General features: G+C 37.9%; 1 protein-coding gene across 1 annotated transcript; it reads left to right on the top strand.

The window, feature by feature from the left end:
• The first annotated feature begins 12027 nt into the window (after positions 1-12027).
• Positions 12028-14182, top strand: LOC107083123 (suppressor of cytokine signaling 3-like). Its single transcript, XM_015372122.1, has 2 exons — positions 12028-12233; positions 12587-14182. The coding sequence occupies exon 2, from the start codon at positions 12634-12636 to the stop codon at positions 13237-13239; it is 606 nt and encodes a 201-aa protein (XP_015227608.1). The 5' UTR covers positions 12028-12233; positions 12587-12633; the 3' UTR covers positions 13240-14182.
• The last annotated feature ends 11064 nt before the right edge of the window (positions 14183-25246 follow it).

Below are 25246 nucleotides of genomic sequence, written 5' to 3'. Positions count from 1 at the left end.
TATGTGCTCGTCCCCATTTTCACTTACCGGTGGTGAGTCTGAAATAGTGGAAAAATTGCAAATCTTTCTTTGGAAAGTAAGCTTGTATGAGCGATGCAAACAGCAACCTTTAAACAGAGCGTGCACGAGGAGAAATGGGCTCGTGCATACTCTTGCACACATTTAAGAGTTGTTCCCTCTCGGTAGCGGGTACAGTGTTGTGCAAAAGTGGAGAGAAATTTTAAAAAATTCGCAAAAATCCTCCACTGTACCTTTAAAAATTTTCTTGTTAACAAATTGACCTGAAAAAACAGAGTAGATATACATTCAAATAAATATTCAAAAGGATTACTATAATGAGTCAGAGTTTGATACTAAATGAGATTTTCAAGACAGATATTATCCCAAACGAAACATGATAGGCCTAAAAACATTGAATAGGAACAAATCATTAAGAAGGCTGTCGTTTTACAACCTGCTCATTGCCACCCATCCAGAAAACCTTCTGATCCTTGGCTTAAATTGGATTTCCCCCCCAAAAATGTGTTCCATGTTGTTTAAAATAACACAGCAAAACCAATAAGCAGAACTGTTCCAAGGCTTAAGGGTTGTAGCTTTTACTCGGCCAACATTCGTAGAAAGCAGAATGTTTCTCTCATTCACCCAGAGCCAGGAGACCTCCCTGATCTGGGACAGTTTTGACGGTAAATATTTGTCCACCGTCGGTGCCAAGTAAGAGATGGGTCACACATTCATACTTGGGAAATGTTGTTGGACCAGCAAATAGATCCTAAAAATGTTTCACACGTTCACTGTGACCTTAAGATGATTAGTTCCTACATCCGGCAGGAAAAAGCAGGGAATATCCACATGACTATTGGAATAAACTTGAGCTCATTAATCCTTTCTTGTATTTCACCTCTACCTTGCAGCAGTGATGTAGAAAAATAAATCAGCAGACACTTCTTCTCAAACAGAGCAGCTCCTACTGAGGCCTTGATGTGAAGAAGTGAGACAACTAGGATGATGATAGCTGGTGTGGATAGACCGGGGTAATGAGACCAGCTGTCTGCTTGTTATCAGTCTGACGGATGTGCAGTCCTCCTAATAAAGCTCAGCATTCCAAACTTAACAGAATCTAACAGAGAAAAAACTTCAACAGAGTCAGCAGTTCTGCAGCTTTAGATAACCTAGTTCATCCCAATAGATTTCAGTGTTTTTAGAGCTGAGATTAAAAAGTTACTGCCTGTAAGTGAAGCATTTCAAGGAACATGTCTGTACAAATGACAGGGTGTTGTCGATATATCTCTCTTTCTTTAACGCCATCTTTGAATTATGCAGGATGGTCTATAAATTCTCACTTACCTGGTATTACAAATGGTGAATAATTATTTTGAACTATTATAATAAAATATAATTTGTTGTCACTGCTTAATTGCATCTCTATTAAAAAAATAAAATAAAAGAGCTCATTTTTTTTGTTACAGTTTTTTTATACATGTAGAATAGTTTAAATGAATTTAATAAGGATGGTTCATTTTAACAATTGTAAGGTGTGATTAAATTGCTGCAGCTTCAAAGTCCCTGAGATTTTCATTAATATTGTTCCTGCAGCTCTAATTCCCTCTAATGAGAAGTCAATGAAAGCTTTTCCTGCTATAGTTTCTCAAGTTGTTTTAAGCCTATAGATGGAGTTGTTAGGAGTATGGAGGTAAATTAAACTCAAAGCCTTTTATGATCTAAATCCTGGTTTGGATGAATACTGCTTCTTTTAAATTTCCAAATACTTTTTGCTGCCTTCTATTTGTCAGCAATTTCAATCCTCTGAATTTGCTAGTTTCCCATGTAGCCTGTGTTTTTTTTTTTTGGTGACCTTAGATGAGGACATGATTAAACAAGTTGCTGCTTGTGAAATTCTTGCTGGCTCCAGAGAAAATGACAAATTTCCTCCTCCTAGTTAGATTTATGAAATGACTTATTTATTTTAATACAGGAAGATAAGGACTTTTAAGATATAATCAGACAAACAGAAGAAGAGGAGGGCAGAAATGTTAAAACAAAACAAAATCTAAAATGTTCTTTATAAGAAGGTGACAGAGACAAGGGCTTAGCAGGCAACAGCTGTAGATGTTTTTTTAAGAAAAAATAGCATAATTGTTTTATGTAACATTAATAACTAATAATAAGGATATGATTACACAAAAAATGTTGGTAAAGAAAAGGAGATAATCCTTCCTGGATCTCAAATAGGATGCGGGAGCCTATGACTTCATTGTATGTGCAGTAAAAGGTTACGCAAAGTCTTTAAAGTTTGAGTCACATTTTGAATCATTTAGTGACGAAGGGAGCAGCAGCTAATAAATAGTGTTGCCCCCGATACCAATACCAGTATCGGGCGGGGCCCCGATCAAGCACTAAAATGGTGGTATCAAATCTGTGAGTAAATGGGGTACCGATACGATTTTGAGTGCCAAAAGTTTATGCAACTATTGTCACCCATTCCAGGTAGGCAATAAAAGTTTGAAATGGTAAATGGCATGTACTTATATAGCGCCTTTATTCAAGTCAGGAGACTTGACCAAAGCGCTTTACACTACATTCATTCACCCATTCACACACTGATTGTGGCAAGCTACATTGTAGCCACAGCTGCCCTGGGGCTCACTGACAGAAGCGGGGCTACCGTACACTGGCGCCACCGGGCCCTCTGACCACCACCAGTAGACTGAGTCGGGGCTTGAACCGTCATTCCTCGACTTCAGGGCAAACTCCTACATCCAACGCCACTGTCGCCCCAGTTCTACTGGATTCAGTTTGTATTAGTCTTTTTCCTGATTCACAAAGGTAGGCAGCAGCTTGACAAAGCCATGATGGCAATTATTTTACATCCAAGTAGTATGCAGTTCTTCATATATTCACACACATCAATTTCAAACCGATGGTATTGGTATCGGCCGATACTGCACAGCCAGGTATCCAGCCAGGTATCGGTATCAGGGCCAAAAAATGGCAACACTACTTAAAATAATGATGGTTCAAATAGATTAAGATACTTCAGCATATATGACAGGCAATTTCGACAATCTAGGACATGAACGAAAGGCTGTTCATTAGGGTTTGGAGGAAGTGGTTTCATTTGGTTTATTTTGGAGCTGCAAATTTTAGGTAAATCCTGTCCAATTTTCCAGGAAGCAAATACTTAGAGCTGGTATCAGCCTCCTTATCCGGCACCACAGAAGGATTAAATCTCATGACACCATCTCTATCTGGAAAATATTGGGCTTACTGGAACAGGGCAGGCTTAAATGACTACCATTGTGTTTTGGAGGAAGTGTGTGTTTTGAAATTTACATATACCATATTTAGTAATAATGATGGCAGAATATGATTCCATTGTGTAGGTATCCTTCTGGCAGCATGTTTTCAAATTTAATGGCTTTTAATGACTTAGACATAGTCAAACTTTATTGTCATCTTGTATACCCAGAGTGTATACAAAACGAAATTTCCAGCTTTTCAGCAGGGAACTAGCAGCTTACAACAGTGAAATGAACATTACCATTTATAAAGTGCAGCAGTGATCAGAATGTAAACACTGTAGGAGAAAAGGAAAACCAGTTTAAAGTCATGGCACAAAAGCCTTATGGAAAGGTTCAGTACAATTTAAAATAAATTAATATGGTGCAAAAATAGAAGGGATTATGAAATAATCGGTAATAAAAATCAATAGTAGTTAATAAAAATCAGTAGTAGGGATAATGAAAAAATCTGCCATGTTGGTAGTGGAAATATGTTTACAAGTGTAATGCAGACTCTTGATTAGAGTCTCAAATGTTCAACAGTCTGATGGCAGCTGGGAGAAAGCTGTTGCAGAACCTCTGGGAGTATCTTCTCAGGGAGGATGAGATGTCTTTAATGGAGGGAAAAGGAGCCTTGACAATCTTCTCTGCTGTCCATACCACTTTTCTCACGTTCTTCCAGTCTAAGGCTCTGCAGCCTCCACATCACATTGTGAGACAGCTGGTCAGAACTTTGTCTATGGTGCTTCTGTAGAAGGTTGCAAGGATAGGGGGGGGCTGATGATGTGTTCTTTTACCAGCCTTTTGAAGCACTTCTTCATGATGGGATTGGGTGCAAAAGGCCGGTAGTCATTGAATGATATTTCTTTTGCACCGGAATGATGGGGGCAGACTTAAAGAATGCATGCACTACGGATTGGTCCAGCGAGGTGTTAAAAATGTCTGTGAGGACACCAGTCCGCTGACCTACAAACTCCTTGAACACCGGCCCAGTTATGTTATTGGGCCCTGGGGAAATCCTCTGGTTGACTCTCCTGAGACTTTTCAACATATCAGCTGTGAGTGCCTCCTCTCTCTGATGGGGAACAGCTTTCACTGCTGTAGTGCTGTTTAGTGCCTCAATCCTTCCAAAGAACTTGTTTAGTTCATTTACAATGTCAGCATCACCCACCAGGGGGTAGGGTGTGTTGTCGTCCATAATTGTCTGCATGCCTAGCCACATCCTGGTGTCGTTGAAAAGATCCTGGATTTTCTGGCTGTGCTTCTGCTTCGCTGAGCAGATGGCAAGGTTTAAGTTGGCTCTCACTGTCCTCAGGCTGAGTGCCGTGCTTTTAGCATTTGTCGAAACTCCTTAGTCATCCAGGGGCGTTGGTTGGCCCTGGTGATGATGTTCTCAATGCATTTGTTGATGAAGGCTGACATGGTCATGGCATACTGTTCAATAATGAATATGTTGCTGCAGCTTTGAACATGTTCCAGTCAGAGCATTCAAACAGTCCTCCATGGCCACCTAATTCCACACCCTCAGCTGCTTCAATGTAGGTCTTGCTGCTCAGAATGCAACTTTTATGTTAGAGTAAACCAGGATAAAGTATCCAGTCCCCTAGTTGCAAAGTCTACTTGTTGTTAAAAATGAGGGAGAACAGTCTTCAAATTGGTGCGGTTAAAATCCCTAGCAAGGATGAAAATGTCCTCCGTGTGTGCTGATATTCCCTTCAGCCGGCCTTTTATTGTGGCATCAACATTATTATAATTGGCTTAATAAGTCCAATTGTCTGATTTCAATAGTACCATTGTCAACAGTCATATTTTCTGCACTGATGCAATCTGAATGTTTGTCATCAGGATCTTAATTGCTCTAGTTCTGGTGATCTCTTCAGATGTGAAGTCTGAGGAGGCAGCATGGAAATCAGATGTGGTTGCAGGTTGCGATTTGGCATCGCTACGACTGGTGGCTACTGTCATTACTTATCTGCAAATGCAGTTACAGTCCGCTAATTTTTGTAGATCTTTTTTTTTTGTCCTAGTGTGCATGACCCACGTCCTAACATGGGTTAGGCACGATAACCATTGTGCCACTGAAGCAGGTCCCATCATTTTCAGATATTTAAATCTACATAATCCTTTTTTATCAGATTAATGGATGCTTCATTACTACAAAAAACAGACTTTTATTGTGAAATATTCTGTGGAATCTGTTCCTAAAAGACCAAGCTAGTCTAATTCCCTAAACTGGTTGAGTTTTGGTCATAATGTTTAGCAACATCCATGAATTGCTGTATGTAACGTAGGGGCCTTTATTTTGTGGAGTACTTAGTGTCTTTGGGCCCCTGCTGTTCACCCTGATAACACATGACTGTGTCCCCAGGTTACCCACCAATCGCATTGTGAAGTTTGCAGACCACACCACGGTGGTGGGCCTCATCAGAGACGACAATGAACAGATTATATGATGATCATCATATTATCTGGTTACACGTGTACATTAATTTCCAGTTGTTTTTTCAATTCTCACCAGTCTTACTGGCCCTGATGATCAACATGAATGGGTGGAAAAAGTGCACTTTCATCATGAGCATTGATGGTTACCTGAAAAGCCGGTAGGTCAACTGAGCTGCACTCTAAAACAATGGAACAGAAGTTGTGATCAGAATTATGAAATGCTGAAGTTCCCCAGCCAATGAGAAAATACTGGAAATACTTTTGATCTTTCTCATTTGGTGAACTTTTTGTCTGGCAGCTTAGCTCTTTCAAGACAAAGGTCTACTTATCTTCAGTGAAACAACAGTCTACCAGGAATTATGTGGCAACAGACGCTCTAACATTAAAATGCTCTTATGTCCCAATATTCTGTCCTTTGTCCAAACAAAAGCATTTTGGGGAGCATATTGCACTGATTTAACAAAATTTGTTGCAACCTTTGAATAACAAGCAGTTTTTTCAGACAAACCATTCACAGCATTATCATCTTTTTTGTATCAGTTAAAAGAGCAGTACCAGCCATTAATATAAGATAAACAAATATTAAGCAAATCTTTTCTAAAAAAAAAAAAAAAGAATAGCCATTGAACTTGATTTCTGGTAGCTTTGCAATTTGCTCAAGAATTGCTGTTTTTCCAAAAGTGAGACTTAAAATCTTTTAGATTTTAATTCATGATCTGCACTATTTTGTGGCAAGTAATGAACATCCTGAACAATTTGTTGAAGTCAACCCACATTAATTATACTTCTGATCCCCTTCAGAACAGAGGCAAAGCTAGGGGGTAGGCAGGGGTGGCCATGTCAACTCAGAGCCAATCACTGGACTCACTGGAATCACTCTTATCAGCTAGTTTGCTGTCCCATGCGGACTAAAACAAGCACTTCCACTCTAAAACAGATGGTGGCAGCAGTGATACTCTAATTAATTTGCTATTTGAATTATTAGTATATTAGTCCTATACTAACAACAAAAATCCATCCATCCATCCATCCATCCATCCATCCATCCATCCATCCATCCATCCATCCATCCATCCATCCATCCATCCATCCATCCTTTTAGGAGTATGAGATAGAGGTTTTACTTAAAAAGTATCACTACTCTTAAATAAAATTTCTGCTATTGTGCATAACTTAATTTAATGAAAACANCATCCATCCATCCATCCATCCATCCATCCATCCATCCATCCATCCATCCATCCATCCATCCATCCATCCATCCATCCATCCATCCATCCATCCATTTTTCTTTAGGCTTATCCCAAATGGGGTCAGGAGGGGTGCTGTTGTCTATCTCCATCTGTCTATGGGCGGGACCCTGACATTAAGTATTCAAATCAAAATATTAACTTTGGGATGACAACTACAGAATTCATGCTTTTCAAGAATTAGTTTTTGTATATCTGTGAAGAAGAAGGGAAATTCATGTGTCTCTGCAGGCTTTTAGGAGTTTTCTATGTGGTTAGAAATAAAGGACAACTGCTCAACAAATATAATGCGGATATAACACATGAATAAATAGGTGTGCACATTTTTTAGTAAGAGCTTCGTGAAAATGTAGTTTGTCTTCAGGTATTTAGTTGGATTATACAGATTATGTGCTCATTATCATTTTACTTTTAGTACAGTGGGATTATTTTAGATTGACCTCCATATTAGTAATGATGCTTGCCATGGTTTATGTGCTTATTTCTTCCACTATTTATGAGATAGATCAGGCAAACAACTTTCTCAATTTTATCATCTTCTCGGCTTAAGATACTTTGACATACTCAAATTCCTCCTCACTACTTTTAACATTTTCTCACTTTAACAGCTCTCTCAAGAGCTAAGATTCTCTTTAATTTCCTTAATCATAAAGTTGAAATGAAAGCTTTTTTTACTAGGATTCTCTGTAAATACGGTGGCATGTGAACTCAACTTTCCTGTCAGAACTGCCGTCATGTGCGGAACATAATGTTGTCTATTGGGAAATATTGACAAAGTATGTGACAAGCCCAGAACTACATTACTTGAACTTATTTCTTTGTCAGTGTCATATAATCGGTTTCCAAGAAATATTGTTCTGCATGTGGCCAACAAAACAAGAATAAAATAGTGCCTGACCTCTTTATGAAACATATGTAAGGCAGATATAAACATCTTGAGAAATTCAAGCCAATATTTAAAAATGAATACTTTCAATCAGACTTATTAATCGCTCCAGCTAAAGTTTATACCCAATAGAGCTAAAATGTTAACACAGAAACACAACTGTTTCCATTTTTACTTCCATCTTATTGTGTTCTTACTTAATTCAAACACATTGAAATTACAAGCCTTGCTAAAGCAACATTTAACAAGAGCAGGACAAGAACCAATCCTCAAAAACAGACTTTTATGAGAGGCAATTTAGCTCAAGAGAAACGCGCCTGCAGTTAAAATGTTTGGCAAAACTACACTAACAAAGAAAAGTAACACAGAAAATATGGAAATAACACTCACAAAATACCCTCATAAAATATTTCTTCAACTTGTTTATAGATATTCAGCAGCTGACAGCTTTATACATTGGGGAATTTTATCAAAACTTGGGAAAAAAAAAAAACCCTTTGAGAAAAATTTTCTCAAATCCCTTCATGTAAAATGCTTGTTTCTGTGATAATTATGTGGCTCCAAAGAGCAAAAGTTAAATTGCTCTCTCTTCTGCTTTTGGCATTTCCCAGAAGACAGCTGTTGCAGCCACAAATAGATGCTGCATGATATGTGAGAGGAATGGCAAACACTGTGTGTGTTAAAAGCTAATGAAAACATGGCTCGGTGTGACCAAATTCAAGAACAAATAAAAAAAGAAAAATAATGACAAAGTTGGAATAAAGTGATTGTGACCTTTTAGTAGTTTTCTTCCTTATGCCTATTTATATGCATGTATCTGTCTGACTATGTACCTTTAATGTCATATAGTAGTATACAGATTGATAATTCTCTGAAAATAAAAAAATATTTTTAAAGTTATATATTTTCATTGACTTATCAGAGTTATTCTTTGATTTAAGATTACTGTTGCAGCATTTTGCTCTGATGCTGCTTGAAAGAGACATTTAGGTTTAATTAATACTTGGAGTGATAAAGAGCATCTTATTGAAAAAGAATTAAATAAATATCTGTGCAAAGAGAAGAAAGCAAAACACAAACCAGAATATCGAGGCATTCAGAAACCGGAAGAAAGAGAGAAATACAGTAAGACGAACCCTTATCAGGAAATCCTCTTTGACTGGCAGAAGTGGTCTGTTTGTTAAACAAGGAAGTTTCACATTGATGCAATCGTGAATGAGAAACGCTGTGCAGAGAAAGTCTACAGGTAAAAGCAGGAAGGTCTACAAAGTATGGTAATCAAAGAGAGTTAACAGGAATTCGATTGAATGATATACCAGGAAGTTCCTGGCTCACATCAGCTCAGTGACAGTTCTACTGTTCTAATTACAGATCTGTTTAACATGAACAGCACTCTGTTTCCTCTGAAGTCTTTTAAAAGAAAAAACTTTCCTCCAAATATACCCCAACAAACATAATTTATATCTATATACCGTTGACATTGATCAAATGCAAAATTTCCATCATAAGCTGCTTAAACGCCGCCACTTTGGTCAGAACCACAAAATTTCCACTTCTGTTTGACCATCCAGTTAAGAAATATTTGGGTGGGCAACATTTTTGTGTTGGTCATTGCTCTTTCCTGCTTTGGTCTATCATTCCAAATGGGTTGCGGGAATCATTTTCAAGGGTAAATTCTGAGTCAGTATATGGGAAATCGTAAACAGCTGTCTTTTCCAGCAAACTGTGGTTTACACCAGCAATCTATCGTGCAAGCCCTAGTTTAGACAAAAATCCTGTTGCCACGACTGAAAACAATACAAACCTGAATGCGGGGGGAAGATTTGGAGATGCCGTGTATTCCGTCAACATACTGTAACATACACTCACATTCGCAAGTATTGGCTGACAGCTCAAGAACCTAAAGGTTATCAGTCCTTAACACAAAACATTTCTCTTCGATCCACCCAGAGTCAGCAAAAAGCATAGGTTACAGAACAGTGTGTACTACGGCTCAAGATGGCATACTGTAATACAATCTATAGTGGTTTCTGATACCATGTGATGGGCTAAATATTGCATATGAGATTCCTTTACCCAGCTCAAGTAAGCTAGCCACTCCTTTTCCCATTGACTCCAACTATAAATCCAGAGGGAGGCCTTTGCTAAATGGATTTCTCACATTGATGACACAGTGGATTTTCTGGAAACAAGTGAGCTGTTAGCAGATTATCATAGCTCACTTCCCTCCCCTTCCATCACCCATCAGGGGTCTGAACACCTGACTCACCCCTGTCGGCACAGCTGGTGCCCACCAACAAAGCACATCAGGTGTTTCCTAGCCTTCTCCCACTAGGTTTCATGATAGAAACACTCTAAAGATTGTTTTCCTTTCTTTGTGATGGGAAGTTTCAGGCTTTCCCAAAGCGATCTATTAAGTTTTGATTAAAGAACACAACAGACGGCAGGCTGATCTGTTTTACGCTCACCAACTGAGGCTGTCATGGCTGAGTCAGCAGGATGGGAGTTGGAAGGGATGGAATGAGCATGCTTTCAGTCACAATTACGTAGACAAAGAAAGGCATGCTTAAAAAAAAAACCTGACTACGTTCAGAGGGAACAAAAAAGAGAGGAAATTACGTAAAATGTAGTTTTGCCGACAGATTGATGTCAGTACTCAAACTGAGGTTATCAGAAAGGGAGGAGATTCCCAAAACTTCAGAATTGAAGAGTAATTTAAAAGACACATTTTATAACAGCTTGCTGTACTCTGACTCACGTTTTGCAAGAATTCCAGTAATAGTAGAAAGAAAAGACTTCATTTCTTAACCTTTTATTGACAAATAAAGGAAGAGTGCCATTTACTAAGTCAATCAAAACAAAGTAGAGACCTTAAAAAGAATCCTAAAATTACAATTTCCCTCAGGAGGTTTAAAAACTGGGACATTTTTAGTTCTTTTGAAATTTAAATAAAGCTCAACCTTTGTACTTATTATATATATACACCTTGAACTGACACTTCAAATTTGTATTAGTTGGTGATTATTTCTACTTTTGGAAACATGGGTTTAAAGTTATTTTGTGAACTCATCAAAGTTTTGATGCCCAGCCATAATGAATTGCATAGTAGCAAAAATACTTTTTTAAACATGAAATTTGTTATCAATTAAAAACACAAGAAAATTATTAGTCCTTCTTCACTGGTTTTCATATATTTTAAGAGATGACTGTGACAAAGATCTTAATGCAAAATTGTGTCTATTCTAGTCTAAACTTAAAACTCTTGTAAAGCACATAAACATGCACGGATCAGAAGACCTACCCCAGTGCCAGTTTAGGGACATAATGTTCACTTGCTGCTTTACAGCTAAAACATTTTTCTGAGCAAACGTCATTTCTAAGAAATAAACAATGCTATTCACATCACTTACAAGTCATGTTTATACTATAAATGTGTGTTACTGCACACGCAGAAACATGTTTTTTGTAATAATGTAGGAAATCAGATCTCTGTTACCATTTCTATTTGAATTTCAGAACAGCTCAATGTTCCAGTTAATGGATATGTCCAAATAAAGGAACCCTGGCAACACTGTGTAAACAACAACCCTCTCTGCCCTTGGATACCAGCTGGTGTTATTTATTCCTGTCTGGCGCCCTCTAGGGAGCACATTCTTTTCAGCAGGTGGTGTGACCTCGAGTTACCAGGAATTTCTCAGAAACTGATTAGTGTCCTGAACACTAGTGAATCATTACCTCACCCTGAAGATAAAGATAACTTAAAACAAAAATGATAACAAAAAATAATTAAACAACCATATAAAGACATTACCTTTTTGTTCTTTAATTTAACTAAATAATTTAGATAAAATTTAATGAAACTTTAAATAATGATCTGTCATTAACACCCCCTCCCCCAAACACACACACACAAAACACATTTTTTAGGGTAACTTGCCATAAAGCTGTGTTTTTCAACCCTGATCTTTTAGGTCCACTTGTCAGTAGGTTTTTACATGTTTCTCTGCATTAACATGCTTGATTTAGATGAATTCAGCAGGCTGATCGTAATGAAAGGGGAGGGCACTTCTCAGAGCTGGAATCCTAAAAGAGAGAAAAAAAAAGGTTACTGTCAATCTGCCAGGAGGAGTTTACTGGAAGGGGAGGCGGAGCTTTCTTCTGCATTATGAATAGCACCCTCTGCACCTTCCTGCTCCATTCTGCTCTCTGCACACTAAAGCTTCACACGGTACAGCTGCCTCAGCTTGTTGGATCTCACTCCACTAAAAAAAGAACAACTTCAAAGGAACTTTTCAAGCACAAGCCAACTGAGTGCAGAACATCTACCACATCTCTCGGATTTAAACTGAATAAAGGACTCTCAGTGAGCCATTTAAGGTAAGAATCCTCCTTTTTTTTGGACTCTGGATTTTGATTCAAAGCAGACTTTATATTATTTTTTTGGCTGTTTTACCTGACCGGGTTTAAGGGTTTAGAGAAGCCGGTTGTGGCATGCAAATTGCGCAATGAGGGAATAAGTTGACTTTCCTGGAACTGACCAAGATGGCTCATGTCCTGAAGATTTCCCTGAAATCTCTAAAAATCTGATAGATTATTTTCTCTCAGCTTAGGTATAATATGTATTTCTCATTAGGCATCGGTTTGATGGAAAAAAAAAGTTTCCTACAGAGCTGTTAGTTGCAGATTTCTATATTTGTCATTACTAAACAAATTCTTTTTTTCCTCTTCAGGTTTTTCATACTTCTACATACCATATCCAGCAACCGCCCTCTGTGAGATGGTAACTTACAGCAAGACTGACTCAGCTGTCGGTAACTGCCTCTCGAGTACCAAGATGGGGATGGGTTACCACTTCAAGACCTTTGTCTCGGAGGAACAGTTTTTGATGGTTGTGAAGACACTACAGAAACTCAGAGAGAGTGACTTTTTCTGGAGCACCATGACTGGGAAACAGGCCAGTGTTCTCCTGTCCCCCCACAGACCTGGTACCTTTCTGATTCGGGAAAGCTCCGACCACCAGCACCTCTTCACCCTCAGCGTCAAGACAGAGACAGGCACTAAAAACCTGCGCATACAATGTGATGAGAAATCTTTTTTTCTGCAGACTGATCCCAAGAATGTGGACAGTGTCCCCCACTTTGACTGCGTTCTGAAGCTGATCAATTACTACATCTGTCAAAGGAAAGCCAGTATTGTCTACTATATCAGCGCTGGAGGGGAGAGGATCCCTCTTGAGCTCATCAAGCCACTGTATTTCTCCATGTCAACCTTGCAACACCTTTGTAGGAAGACAATTAATAAAGAATTGGACATTTCTTCTCAAAGAGACCAGCTTCCTAACAAAGTTCAAGAGTACCTTGATAAATACGAGGTTGATATCTAGATAGGCAAAGACTGATGTCAATGAAAACTAGATGCTGCCAGCACATCTATGGGGGGAAACCCATGAAGGATGTAGCAGAAACGACTGAATCAGTCCCAGAGGAGAGAATCAAAGTGTAAGAGTCTCTTAAACTTCGGAGAAAGGATAAGGAGACTGAGAAAAGCAGCTTTGGAATCTGGTGATCTGAAAACAGAGATGAGCCATACCAACCTCCTCAGCTTCACTGATGACGTTCAACTAACTAAGAACTGAAGTGAGGCTAACAGTCAGCTGTCTACAGTGTGATGACACACTGTTCCCTTTGCTGCTGATGCTAATCAGCATCCTGATAGACTGATGAGATCACGCACACAAGCCTGTGGAAATGGTTTATGAATGTTGTTTCCAGCTTGATGTTCTCAGTCATTGGAAGCATAAGAGTACAGATAGTCTGGACACTTGTGGGTTTGGGTCAGGGTTGAAAGAAAGGTTCTTGGGAGGGATGTGTGTTGATTAAGAAGATGAGAATAATGCCAAAATTGCCAGAACAACATGAAAGCATGTTGGAAAACGACTGAATCCAACAGGATCTTACAGAGAGTAGTAGTTATCATGCTTCAGTGATGAACGACTCCTTTCCAATAGATCTGGGTTTTCTTTTGTGGCGCAGGCAACATATTCAGCGCCTGCAGACAAATTAAAACATTGGGTATCTTTTCTATCTATAAGGAGAGTAGATCAAGTATTTACTTTTCTGTATACCATGTTTACATTATAGAATTATTATTATTATTTTTTTATTTTTCTGGTTTTGTCTGTGATTGTGTGTGTGTGTGCTATCTTTTATAAAGATGTATTTTTACCAGCCATATGCCTGGCTGTGGATGCTTGAAGATATCTGAGAAGTTTGACAAAGCAAGCAGATGAATATAACTTTGCACTTATTTATATTTGTTTCAATAATTAATTTATAATAAAAGTTGTATTTTCCATAAAATGAGCTCTTGTATGGTGTATGTTCTTTGCTGCTTCCAAAATCACAAGAAATAAGGGATGCTATCAGATGGAGGTCATGGGTGGTTAGAGGTTTCAAATCACTATATAATACTCTTTCTGCAGATAAAATACATTTTATAAAAGAAAGATGAATAGGCTGACATTTTTATTTGTTCACTAGTTCCCTTCTTCCCCTTTGCCTACACCCTGCCAGTTAGCTGGATGAAAGAAGACAAGACAAATGTGGTTTTGACATTTTTACAGATTTTACTAAAAGTACAAAAAAACAGGAAGCTTACTTTAATTTAGGGTTTATATATTTTATTTTATTTATTTATTTTTTAATCTTTGCTTTATTCTATGAAGGATCAAAAAATTACATATAGATACCACTCAAGGGTGACCACAGCAGCAGGAGGCGAAGTCGATTTTTTCCTGTTTTGATTCTTTTCTTTCTGTTTGTACCATGCAGCTTGGGTATTACACCTCATTACTTACTATAAGAGTCTCAGGACAACCTGCAACTCATTCACATAATTTTCAGTTAAGATTTTCTCACAGGTTATGGCACAAGTTTATTTTTTTTTTTAGTTTAGGATTTCCCCCTCAATTAAATGAAGCGCTACCTTTAACCCAGAGGGAGCACCACTGTGGTTCTGAAGACGTTAGACAAACACCTGTGTTCATACAACTAAATAGATCAAGATCTTTCACCTTCCTTTTTAATTTTTAATTTCCTCCTGGGAATCTATTAGCTTAAATGGGTCTCCCTTCTAAAAATAAAATAGTCCTTCCTTACCAAAGAAGCTGATCTGTCAAAATACTGAAGAACTTTCAGATTATAGTCTAGTTTTCTAAAGAAGTGGAAGGCGGGACCTTTGTTCTTGTGTGACTCATTGGTTTCTTTGTAGGTGCTGGTGTGACCTGACATGCTCATACAAGTGTAATGACACGGCAATCTGATAGTAACCTATATGTATGATAGCAGTACTCTTCTTCTCAGAATGTCCCCTACAAAAATCCAGCACACTTCAAAAATATGCAAACAAACATGTTGGTCTTTGGGAACATAGACACCCAGCGGGCTGTATCGCTATTATACAACCTAAGGAGTGATGAGGCTGCATAGCTGCTCACTTCCATGGAACAATATGTACTATCATGCAAGACAAGCTGCAGCACAGTGAACTGGGGAAGTATTCTTAGCGCTGTGCGAGCAGACCAAGGAGCCAACAGGGGAACTGTTCCTGGAATTTATTAAGTCAAGTTCTTTCACGCTGAGATTTGCAGTTAATTTTTTATTATCTTTGAGTTTTTAAAAGTTTCCTGATGTTCGTTTTCCCCATGTTTCCTTAACGTTTATTAAAATGTGTTGTCAAAGTAAGGGCTGTAGGTCGTATGACTGATCTCTGCTAAATGCTTGCAGCAAAAAACCCATTTTGTTTATCTGACCTTAAAAAGACAATTTACTTTTTACAGCGTTTTACAGCAAAGCCTGTTTTTATCAGATAAATAAATCAGTCTGGGTTAAATATTTTCTCTTTTGTCTTGTAAACTATGTTGTTTCATTTTCTAACCAACTGATACTTTTGTAGTATCCTTTTACGACTGCATTACATAAGATTGCACAAAGTAACATATTAACATTTACTGTCAGACGTTAAAGATAGAAAGGCGAAATCAGCAAAAACCCTTATAAAAAGAATTAATACAGGGAACAAGGCCTTACGTCTCAGTTTTGTAAATCATTTGGTTTCTCTTCACATGAAGTATCCCATAATATGATTTACTCGGAAAAATGTTGCAAAGCAGTATGTTTATAGAATGCAACCTTAAATTGCAATTATGTCCAATGCTCCAGTTCTGCAAAATTCAGAGTAAGATTAAGAGCAGTTAAGAAAACTAAAACGAAAAAAACAAACATGAGCCATTCAGTTGTACATGTTTGCTTCAGATTTTTTATTAGATTGGTTTAAACAAGATAAAGAGTTGCACTGCAGTGCTTTAAAGATATCTTAAAAAAATCTTGCAAAAATCCAGCAGTGCCTCTGAAATGCTCATCCACCCTGATGGCCAAGATCTTTGTTATCTTTGTATAACTTCTGTGGGGGAGTGTTAGCCTAGTGGTTGGAGCAGCACACTTGAGCAGAGCACTCATACAACCACAAATGTAATTGTATTTTACCATGACTTTATATGACAAACCACTGCAAATTAAAAGGTATAGTGGAGGATTTTCGCACTTTAAAAAAAATGCACATGCACAACCATGTATCTGCTCCCGAGAGGAAACACATATTAAACGTGTGCGAGAGCATGCACGGGTCCATTTCTCCGAACATCCACTCTAATGACAAAATCCCTCAATCGGACAGATGATCACTACTTTTTGCTCCCCATTGGTCAAGTAACTCTACTTCCACCGCGCGGTGCCTGCGTCATCTTTGTTGTTAGTCGCCGCTGTTGACTATCGAAAGCCTATGGCGACAGTGGGCCGCTGTGTCAACTAATCCCATAATGTTTTGTGAGGAGAGCTCTCCATGCAAAGCATTCCAGGATATATCTGCCTCTTCTGAGGCCTTTCTTTTATTCTCATACACTTCGTAGACACGTTTTCTCTTACGACTCTCGGCCATTTTCAAAGAACCGCGGTAAGACAGGTGAGCTTCAATGACCGTCTGAAACCTTAGCTCTCCACACATATACACCTGAAAGTGCACATGCGCAAAAAAATATAGCTAATGAGCCGAGCACGTAGGACAACCTTATGTAAACATATCACCGGAATGATTGACAATTAGGAGGAACACTTACAGTATTTAGATGATCCACCTGGAAAAAGAAAATCCTCCACTATACCTTCATTCAAACTTCAGGGGTGCAAAGAGAAATCTACATTATCTCCATATTGAAAAGTGTGGTGTGTATTTATGTTTAGACTTGATTGATTGGTTGATTGATTGATTGATTGAATATCCTGTACAATCTTTCACAGCACATATTACGACAAAAAAAAAGTTTGGGTTAGAACTGTAAGAGCTTTGCAAATAGAGTCTGAATAAAATACCTCAAACTTGCTAATTGCTAACATATGCTTTTCTTTGCTTCTACATAGTTTGTTCCAAGCTATAAAATGTCCTTCTAAAGACTTTTAACAATGAAACACTTCTCTAGCACTGTTATATAAAGGCACATTATAGTGTGAATGGATTCTCCAACATTACCAATTTCTTTCAGCAGCTCTTGCTGAGTTATCGAGCACATTTTCTCTGCTTTCTCTTTTTTGTCTTGCCCAGTTTGTCAGGTCAGGCCAATGTTTGCCAATGTGCCATTTCATATGATAGATTTATTAGTAAACTGTTACATGTTCAAAGTTTAGTTTATTTATTCATGAGTGGATGCTGTTAATTTAGGAATTTTATTCTTAAACTCTCTCAGGACTTCAGAGAAAAGCAGTTAGTGTATATTAGTTTTATGTAGAGGTAACAAAAAGTAAAGAATACAGGAAAGAAATACATACCACACTTTCAGAATGTTTATCTGTACAAACTAAAAATAAACCATGTCTAGTATTCCTCTCACTTAACAACTTTGCAAAACTTTGTAAACCACATGAAATCCCAGTAGCAACACATTGATATAATGGGACGAAATGTGAAAAGGTTCAAGCAGTGTGAATAGTTTTTTTGCATACATGTTTTGATTTACTCAGCATATCACCACCCTCGGGGCTTTAAATCGGTGTAATATTCTGTGGAAGCCCAATGACAGCATACTGACTTATTGTTTTGAAATTCTCTGGTAGAATCTAGCCTTGTGTTTCCACAGAACAAAGAGGACTAATTAACCATATTATTCAAATCAGAAAAATGTCGCTGTTACACACTCAGCCTACTGTATGCTTCTAAGATGGCAATATGAAACCATCACAGTTCCCATGTTTTTCACAGGAAGTGCCCACGTGGGCCTCTGCAGCAGCAGTCGCACATGCATCACAGTTGTCTCACAGCAAAGACCAAATAAAGGGCAGATTTGTCGATTATGTAAAAATGGATTGTTTTGTTGAATGTTGGTTTAAAATTGAACACATATTGGCTATTAATCATCCAGTCTAAATGCTAAACACTTTTACATTTCATAGATTTTCAATGTTTTTGAACAGAGATAGCTTTTAGTGATCAGTCAGTAATTTTACTTGATGTAAAAGTAAGACATGTAAAAAAATTAGGACTATTTTTGTGAGATTATTGATTGACCTTAAAGTCCCAGAGTTCTGTCAGGCTTATGTGGCTCTAGAACAATAAACATATTGTCAAGTTAAAATTGGTGGCACATTTAAGCCAGAGGCTGGGGAAATCCACCCATTTCTGGGACTTAAAGTTCATGTAAATACAAAGCTAAATGCATAATTTAGATTTGTTACATCCCGTCTAGACCTCAATGTACTAGTTGAAATTGTCAGTACCACAGAAGTACAAATGAAACAGTCGAGGGCAAGTAGTGACATGCCTGTATTTTCTTTATTTCTTCAGAAGGCACAACTGTAAAGGCTTCCGCATGAACAAGTGATGTCAAGTATTCCAGTTAAAAGGTTTAACGTTAAAGGTTTAGGATGAGGAACATATCATTTGCCTATCAAGCTCCTTCCTGTCCAGCAGGAAAAATTTTGAAAAGTTAATCTCACGTTTTTTTTTTTATTAAAAAAGAACTGTAAAATGGGTTTATGGGAAGCTTAAAAAAATGCCTGTTGGTGTTGACTGGATGACTGCGGGTCGGACTGACTTTTGCCCAAAAGCAAATTCAGGATACACAGAATTGTTTCCATAATTTTCCTAATTTCATAGCCAACTCAAATTCTAAATAAATTATTTAATTATTTGGCCAGGAACAAGCATGCAAGTCTAAAAATGTTTCAGTCAACCCAGAGTCTTAGGCACATAATAAATAGTTTTTATGCGTGTGGTCAATTAGGCAAAGCTGACAGTTTAAATGAATACCTCACCTTCCGTTTGCCTGAGGCATATTATGTGGCTGTCTGGATTTATGATTATAAACATCTTCCTGTGACAGGAAGCCAAATTTGGGTTCACTGGGTTAGAAGAGACCAGAAGGAGCCTAATCTTTTTTTTTCTTTTAAGATTGGTATTTTGATAGCAAATGATAAAATGCATGATACTCTTTCTGAACTGGAAAGCTCCTTTAGTGACAGACTGTTGCACACTAAATGCACCAGGAAGCGTTATCACAGTTCTTCCTTTTAGCAGCTGTAAGACATTAAAACCATCAATGTTCCCAACAACCTCAATAAGCTGTTACATCCATGCTGATTTTTGCACAGGTTTTGTCAGAGTAGTCTGTGCTTGAGCTAGTTAAGTTAATAATACTAACTTTAACCACAGAGTTAGTCATAAAGTCAATATAGACATTTAGACAAATGCAGTTTTTGCAAGTACAAGTATTATCTGATTGCAGGATATGATGATTCTGATGTTCTCCTTTAAGAGAACTTTGGTTTCTCTGTTTGGAAATCAGAGTTTCTTTCTTCCAATTTTTTGATGCTGTGCGACTGGAAGACTTTGTCTATAATTTTTCCTTTGCAGACATTTGTTATGATGTGTAACAATGGATACTATAGCAGGTTAGTTTTTTACACCCGTGAACTTACTCACATCTCTATAGCTGAAATAATAATTTGTCTACTTCCAAAAGTTCGAGCTGATTTGAAAAGGAAGCATCAAGGATATTCAGGAGGAAATTCAAGCTGTCTTCTTCCTCAACCATTATGGGCAATGTGAGATCTTTAGGAAACAGCTTAGAAGAACTCCATGCCCTAGCAAGGACCCCGCAAGGACCCTGCCAGAAACTTGGCAGAGTTTCTTTGTGCTGAAGGTCAGAGGCAAATAAATTATGACAAAGTTATATTTCCTCTGCATCACTTATCATTTTTTGTTAAGCCTTTAGTCGGTTCCAAGAGTCACACCAAACAATCATCATATTCCTTCATAAGGACTGCAAAATAATATAATTAATCTGTTATAGATTAATCGCTCCCAAGATATCTCTAACTACGGACAAACAGGAAGTACATAATACAGAAAGTACCTTGCAGCTTCCATTTGTGCTGAAATCAGTTAATAAAGTAGCTTCTTGAACTCAAACAGCTTGGTTATTAAAAACTCATTATATTTAGGCTTGCACTGCTTCTAAAAAAGGATTCAAAATTTTTTCATGCAGCCTCTCAAAAGATGGAAACTAATCATAAAAAAATACTATTTCCCTTGGTAGCTGCTACTGTGTGTTATTTCTGTTGATGGAATTACTAAGTACTAAAAGAAGAAGGTGCAATTCAGTTAGCTTTTGTCTTTAACATTAATGTACACCAGGTTCATTAAACAGGAAAAACTGTTTTCTATTTCTTTGAATGTATTATTTTCAAAGCTCTGAGTCTTTTTATCCTATTATCTTTAGTTTACATTATCTGTCCCATTCTTTGGCTGTGATTGAGCATGCTTTAAATTAAAGGTATCCAAATTATTTCAGGACTGCTGTTTTTTTTTTTTTTTTTTTACACCTACTCTTTCAGCTTGACTTTGATCTCCTTCTAACCAAACCCAAAACTGTTTGAGTATTTAGAATTGTTACATATTAACATTAAAAATGCATATTACATAAAAAATGCTGACATACAGTTATATGTGCAGTTACAAATTCCAGGACTGCATCCATGTGTTTAAGCTGAAGTAAGCTTGCACAATTGAAATTAGGCACAGGATAGTACTGTGACACATGGCTGCAAAATTATAAATCTCAAGACAGGAAGATCACAAAAGTCTATAAGCAATGATTTACAAACAGTCTTCAACCACTTATCAGTCAGTAGACCCAGATACATCTACTTTCAGTGGACTGTGGATACATAGCTGCTGCACAACAACAACAAAAAAACCTATATAGGATCGCACTAATACTATAGATAGCATTGCGTGACATCATACATTCGGGAAATTGCACCTGACTACAACGTGCTGCCATTATAGGAAGGGTAAGCAACTGTGTAACAGCTTGTTCTAACTATATATAGATAGGTCTCCTGTAAAATGAGTCCTGATACTGCTTATGTATGTAATACTAATGCCTGGAAGGTGAATAAACTAACGTTCTACTGTTTTCCAACAAAAAAAAGGATAAAAAAGATCAGTTTGGCCAAGGATTAAAAAAATACTTCAATACCTGGATTCAAAGTGGATCTGCATGTGTAGAAACTTTGACATTGTATTATTAGGTCTAAAAATTGGGAGACAAGAGAGTATTATGAACTTCAGTGACAGAGGGAGCAGAGTCAAGCTGTTTTTTAATCAAAGATTTAGAAAATAATGTAGACAAAGGATGAAGTGGGGAATGCTCTTAAAATGTGTATGAGGGGCTATTCAAAAATATTTTTAGCCCTAGAAGGACTGGTTCGTAGTCCTACCTCCAGTAACTTCATACTCTTCCATGCTCCCCTGCTCTGTCTGCACAGCATGCTTCTCTGATTGTTTGCTGTCCCCTTTCCATTTGCTGCAGTTAGCCTAGAGGCTAGCCTCAGTCAGCCATTGCCTGTCCATGCAGTGGCGTTACGTGATCTTACGCTATGCTCCCTCAATCCTTACCATTTAGCCTTTATACCTAGACTTGGTCAACTGTAGCCTCTTTCTGCCCTTGCACTGTTTTCCCGGCGGATTTATGCTAATTTTCTTTCATATTTGCCCTAAAGCTTTGATAGAAGGCTTTCTTGGTATTATGACTCAAACCATGTATAAACCTGGTGCTGTCTGAATGTCAACCTCTGTAGTTGCTAAGCAAATGTTTACCCCTCTTAAAATGACGGTGATCATTGCTAGGCTTGCAATCAGATGTGTGAAGCCTGCTAGATTCTGTCTATATTCTTATTTTGAACTTCACTTGCCTTAACTTTTTGACTTACATTCTTTTTTATTTTTATCTCATATCCCAATCAGGAAAATTTATCTGTTTAGCTGTGGTCAATGAAAATGTTGTATTCCTCTTTTTGGATTCCAAGGCATAGCGGTTGTTTCTTCTTTCTTTCTTTTTTTTTTTTTTTTAAATGTCCTTCCTCCTTTTTATGGAGTATTTTACCTCATTTGCTGTTTAACTTCAGCACAAGGTCTTGACTACACTGTGGATAAACAATGAAAGCCTGGTTCCCGTTCGTCTTTCCAGTCTCTCAGTGTGTTTACAATTCCGCAACTGCTGGTTACCATGGAGTCTACAGTCAATGAGCTCCAGATGCTCGATATCTGAGCCAAGCCTAGGAGAATCTGTGAGTCATTGGAGCCCGCAAATCTCTCCCTGTAAGCCTCCTCTCAAGACTCCTACTCTTCTTACGAGTTTTGAAGTTTACAGTAAGCTCTTCACTTTGTACTTGGTCACCCGAACCCGATAAATATGCTTTTTTTCTTGATGCTGTTATGGTTTTCTTTGATATTGTATCCTCTGCTTCATCTGCACTTTTTGGCCACATGTTATTAGAACTTCAAGATTTGTCATTGCGATGGATTTGTTTCTAAGTGCAATGGAGATAAACAAATTGGAGAACGATGCAAAAGGAGATCTTCTTTCTAAAGCAAATATGTTCAGTTCAGTTCAGTTCAGTAGCTTTTATTTGACCCAGTATGGGCAATTTTTGTTCAGTAGTAGTGCACCTTTCACACACATTCACATTTCACAAATAAAAACACAAGAAACAAATAAAATATTTCAAAAAGATAAAAGTAAGGTGGATAAATAAATAAATGTGTGCAGTACAGGGGATGAATAAAAGCGTAGGCCTATATGCATGCAACATATGACTATCTGTTTTTCCTAGTATAATTTAGCAGCTGAACAGCAGAGGGAATAAAGGAGTGTTTTTATCTATTGGTCCGAGCTGGTGGATGTTTAAAGCGGGAACCAGAGGGTAGAAACTGGAATTCACTATGTAGGGGATGGGTGTAATTATCCAAGATGGACTCAGCCTTCCTAATTACCTCCTCTTTATATATTTCAGTCATGTTTTTCTGTTGAACACCCATGATCTTACTGCATACCTAATAATAATCTTGGCTGTGGCATTTTTCTTCTTTACATTAAGAAGAGCATATCAGCAAATGGCAGAGATGGTAAGTATGGACTCTGTAAAACATCTATAGAACATGTTTTAAGAGTCTTGTCAACCTGAAACCTAGCTAGATTTCTGAGGCAATATAAGCGCTGCTGCCCTTTCTTACACAGCATGTCTATGTTGTTAAAAGTTAATTTTACATCTATTATAGACCCAAGATATTTATACTGTTAAACAATTTCAATGTCTTGCCCATGTATGATGGTTGTAGAGGGGTTGCAGGTCTTGTGCCTTAAATCAATACACATGTCCTTTGTTTTAGTGGCATTCAGTTCCAGCATGGCTTCCTGGCACAAGTTTGTGAAATAGTCCATGATAGGGCTATGTGCTGTTTCACTGTCCTCCAGCAAGCTCACAATGACAGTGTCGTACGCAAACTTGACAACTTGACTTGACTTGTGGCGATTGTCAGTTTCAGAACGACAGTCATCAGTGTAGAGTATGTGAAGAAGTGGAGATAAACCCTGAGGAGAGCCTGTAGATGTAGAAGACATTCCAGAATGATGGTCATTTACTCTCACTTGCTGGGAACGGTTGGTGAGGAAATCCAGTATCCAGCCGGAGATGCTGGAATCCAGTTGGAAGCGGTGTAGGAGCTATTGCACCAGTAGGTGGGGCTGGATGGTGTTGAACACTGAAGAGAAGTCCACAAACATTGTCCTGACATGTGTTTTGGGCCCTCAAGATGTTTGAGAATGAGATTCAACAGGGTCCAGGGTTGCATCATGGACATGTATATTTGGTCTATTTGCAAATTGCAGGGGGTCAAGCAGGTGATTAGTTCTTAAAATAATGTTCTTTTTGGCCAGCTTTTTAAAAGACTTCATTACAAGAGAAGTGAGGGCTATGGGCCTGAAGTCATTCAGGGTCATTGGGTGATTATTTTTCGCTATGGGAACTATTATGGATTGTTTCCATAGATCAGGGACTGTCTGAAGGGCCATAGACAAATTAAAAATGTGTTTAAAAATTGGGCCAAGCTGCTCTGCACAGCAGGAGAGAAGATGACCAGATATAATGGTCTGGTCCAGGGCTAGTTTGAATTTTGCAATATTAAAAGGTCTTTACCACATTTGGTAGGGAAAAACAAGTTGCTGGCTTGGTTGTGGTTAGCAGTTAATGTTTACAATCTGAGATTTCCTTTTTAAAATCATATTTCCCGTCGAACTATGTGTAAAAAGTGTGTAACTCCTGAGCTGGGATGGAGCCAGTTGGGTAACCATCCAATTTCTTTGAATTTTTATCATTTAACCCAACCATTGTTTTCACCCATGCTACAGTAAGCTGAGGCTGTTGGGGCTCAGTTTCAGTTCCACTTTGTGCTTATATTCCAACTTAGCCCTTCTTATTTCATACTTAATGTTTTTTTGAATGTTGTGTAATTCAGCTGAGTTATTTTGCTTAAATGTTTTCTTTTTCTGTTTCAGCAAGGTTTTCAGGTGTTTACTGACCCAGGGCTAGTTATTAGGGTATGTTTGACTACTTTGTTGGGGATGACATTGTCTTCACAATAAGTCACCCATGAGCTCAAACCACTCAACCGCTCAAATATGAGTGATGGATCACAAAGCAGCATGAACAATTCTTGTAACTCCAAGAATGGAAGGAGCTTTTTCAGTCTTACATAGGATACTTATTTAGTGGATACACCTTGTTTGTATATTTGGCAACAGGGAGAACTCACCCAATGAAATTGTAATCCTGTAATTATAGCCTTATACAACACATCTATATCTGGCTGTATATGTAGGATTTTTGTTCTCCTGGAAAGTTACTCTCTCTCAAAAACACCTTTAATCTAACCGGCTTTCTCTCAGAGTTTTCCTACACTAAGCTCCATTCATCTTGTCTTTAACTTCAGTTTGCAAATAT

Source organism: Cyprinodon variegatus, unplaced genomic scaffold, assembly GCF_000732505.1.
Source record: "Cyprinodon variegatus isolate N-32 unplaced genomic scaffold, C_variegatus-1.0 Scaffold69, whole genome shotgun sequence".
Classification (NCBI taxonomy): domain Eukaryota; kingdom Metazoa; phylum Chordata; class Actinopteri; order Cyprinodontiformes; family Cyprinodontidae; genus Cyprinodon; species Cyprinodon variegatus.
The sequence above is the reverse complement of the archived record's forward strand: the minus strand, read 5'-3'. Positions and strand labels throughout refer to the sequence as shown.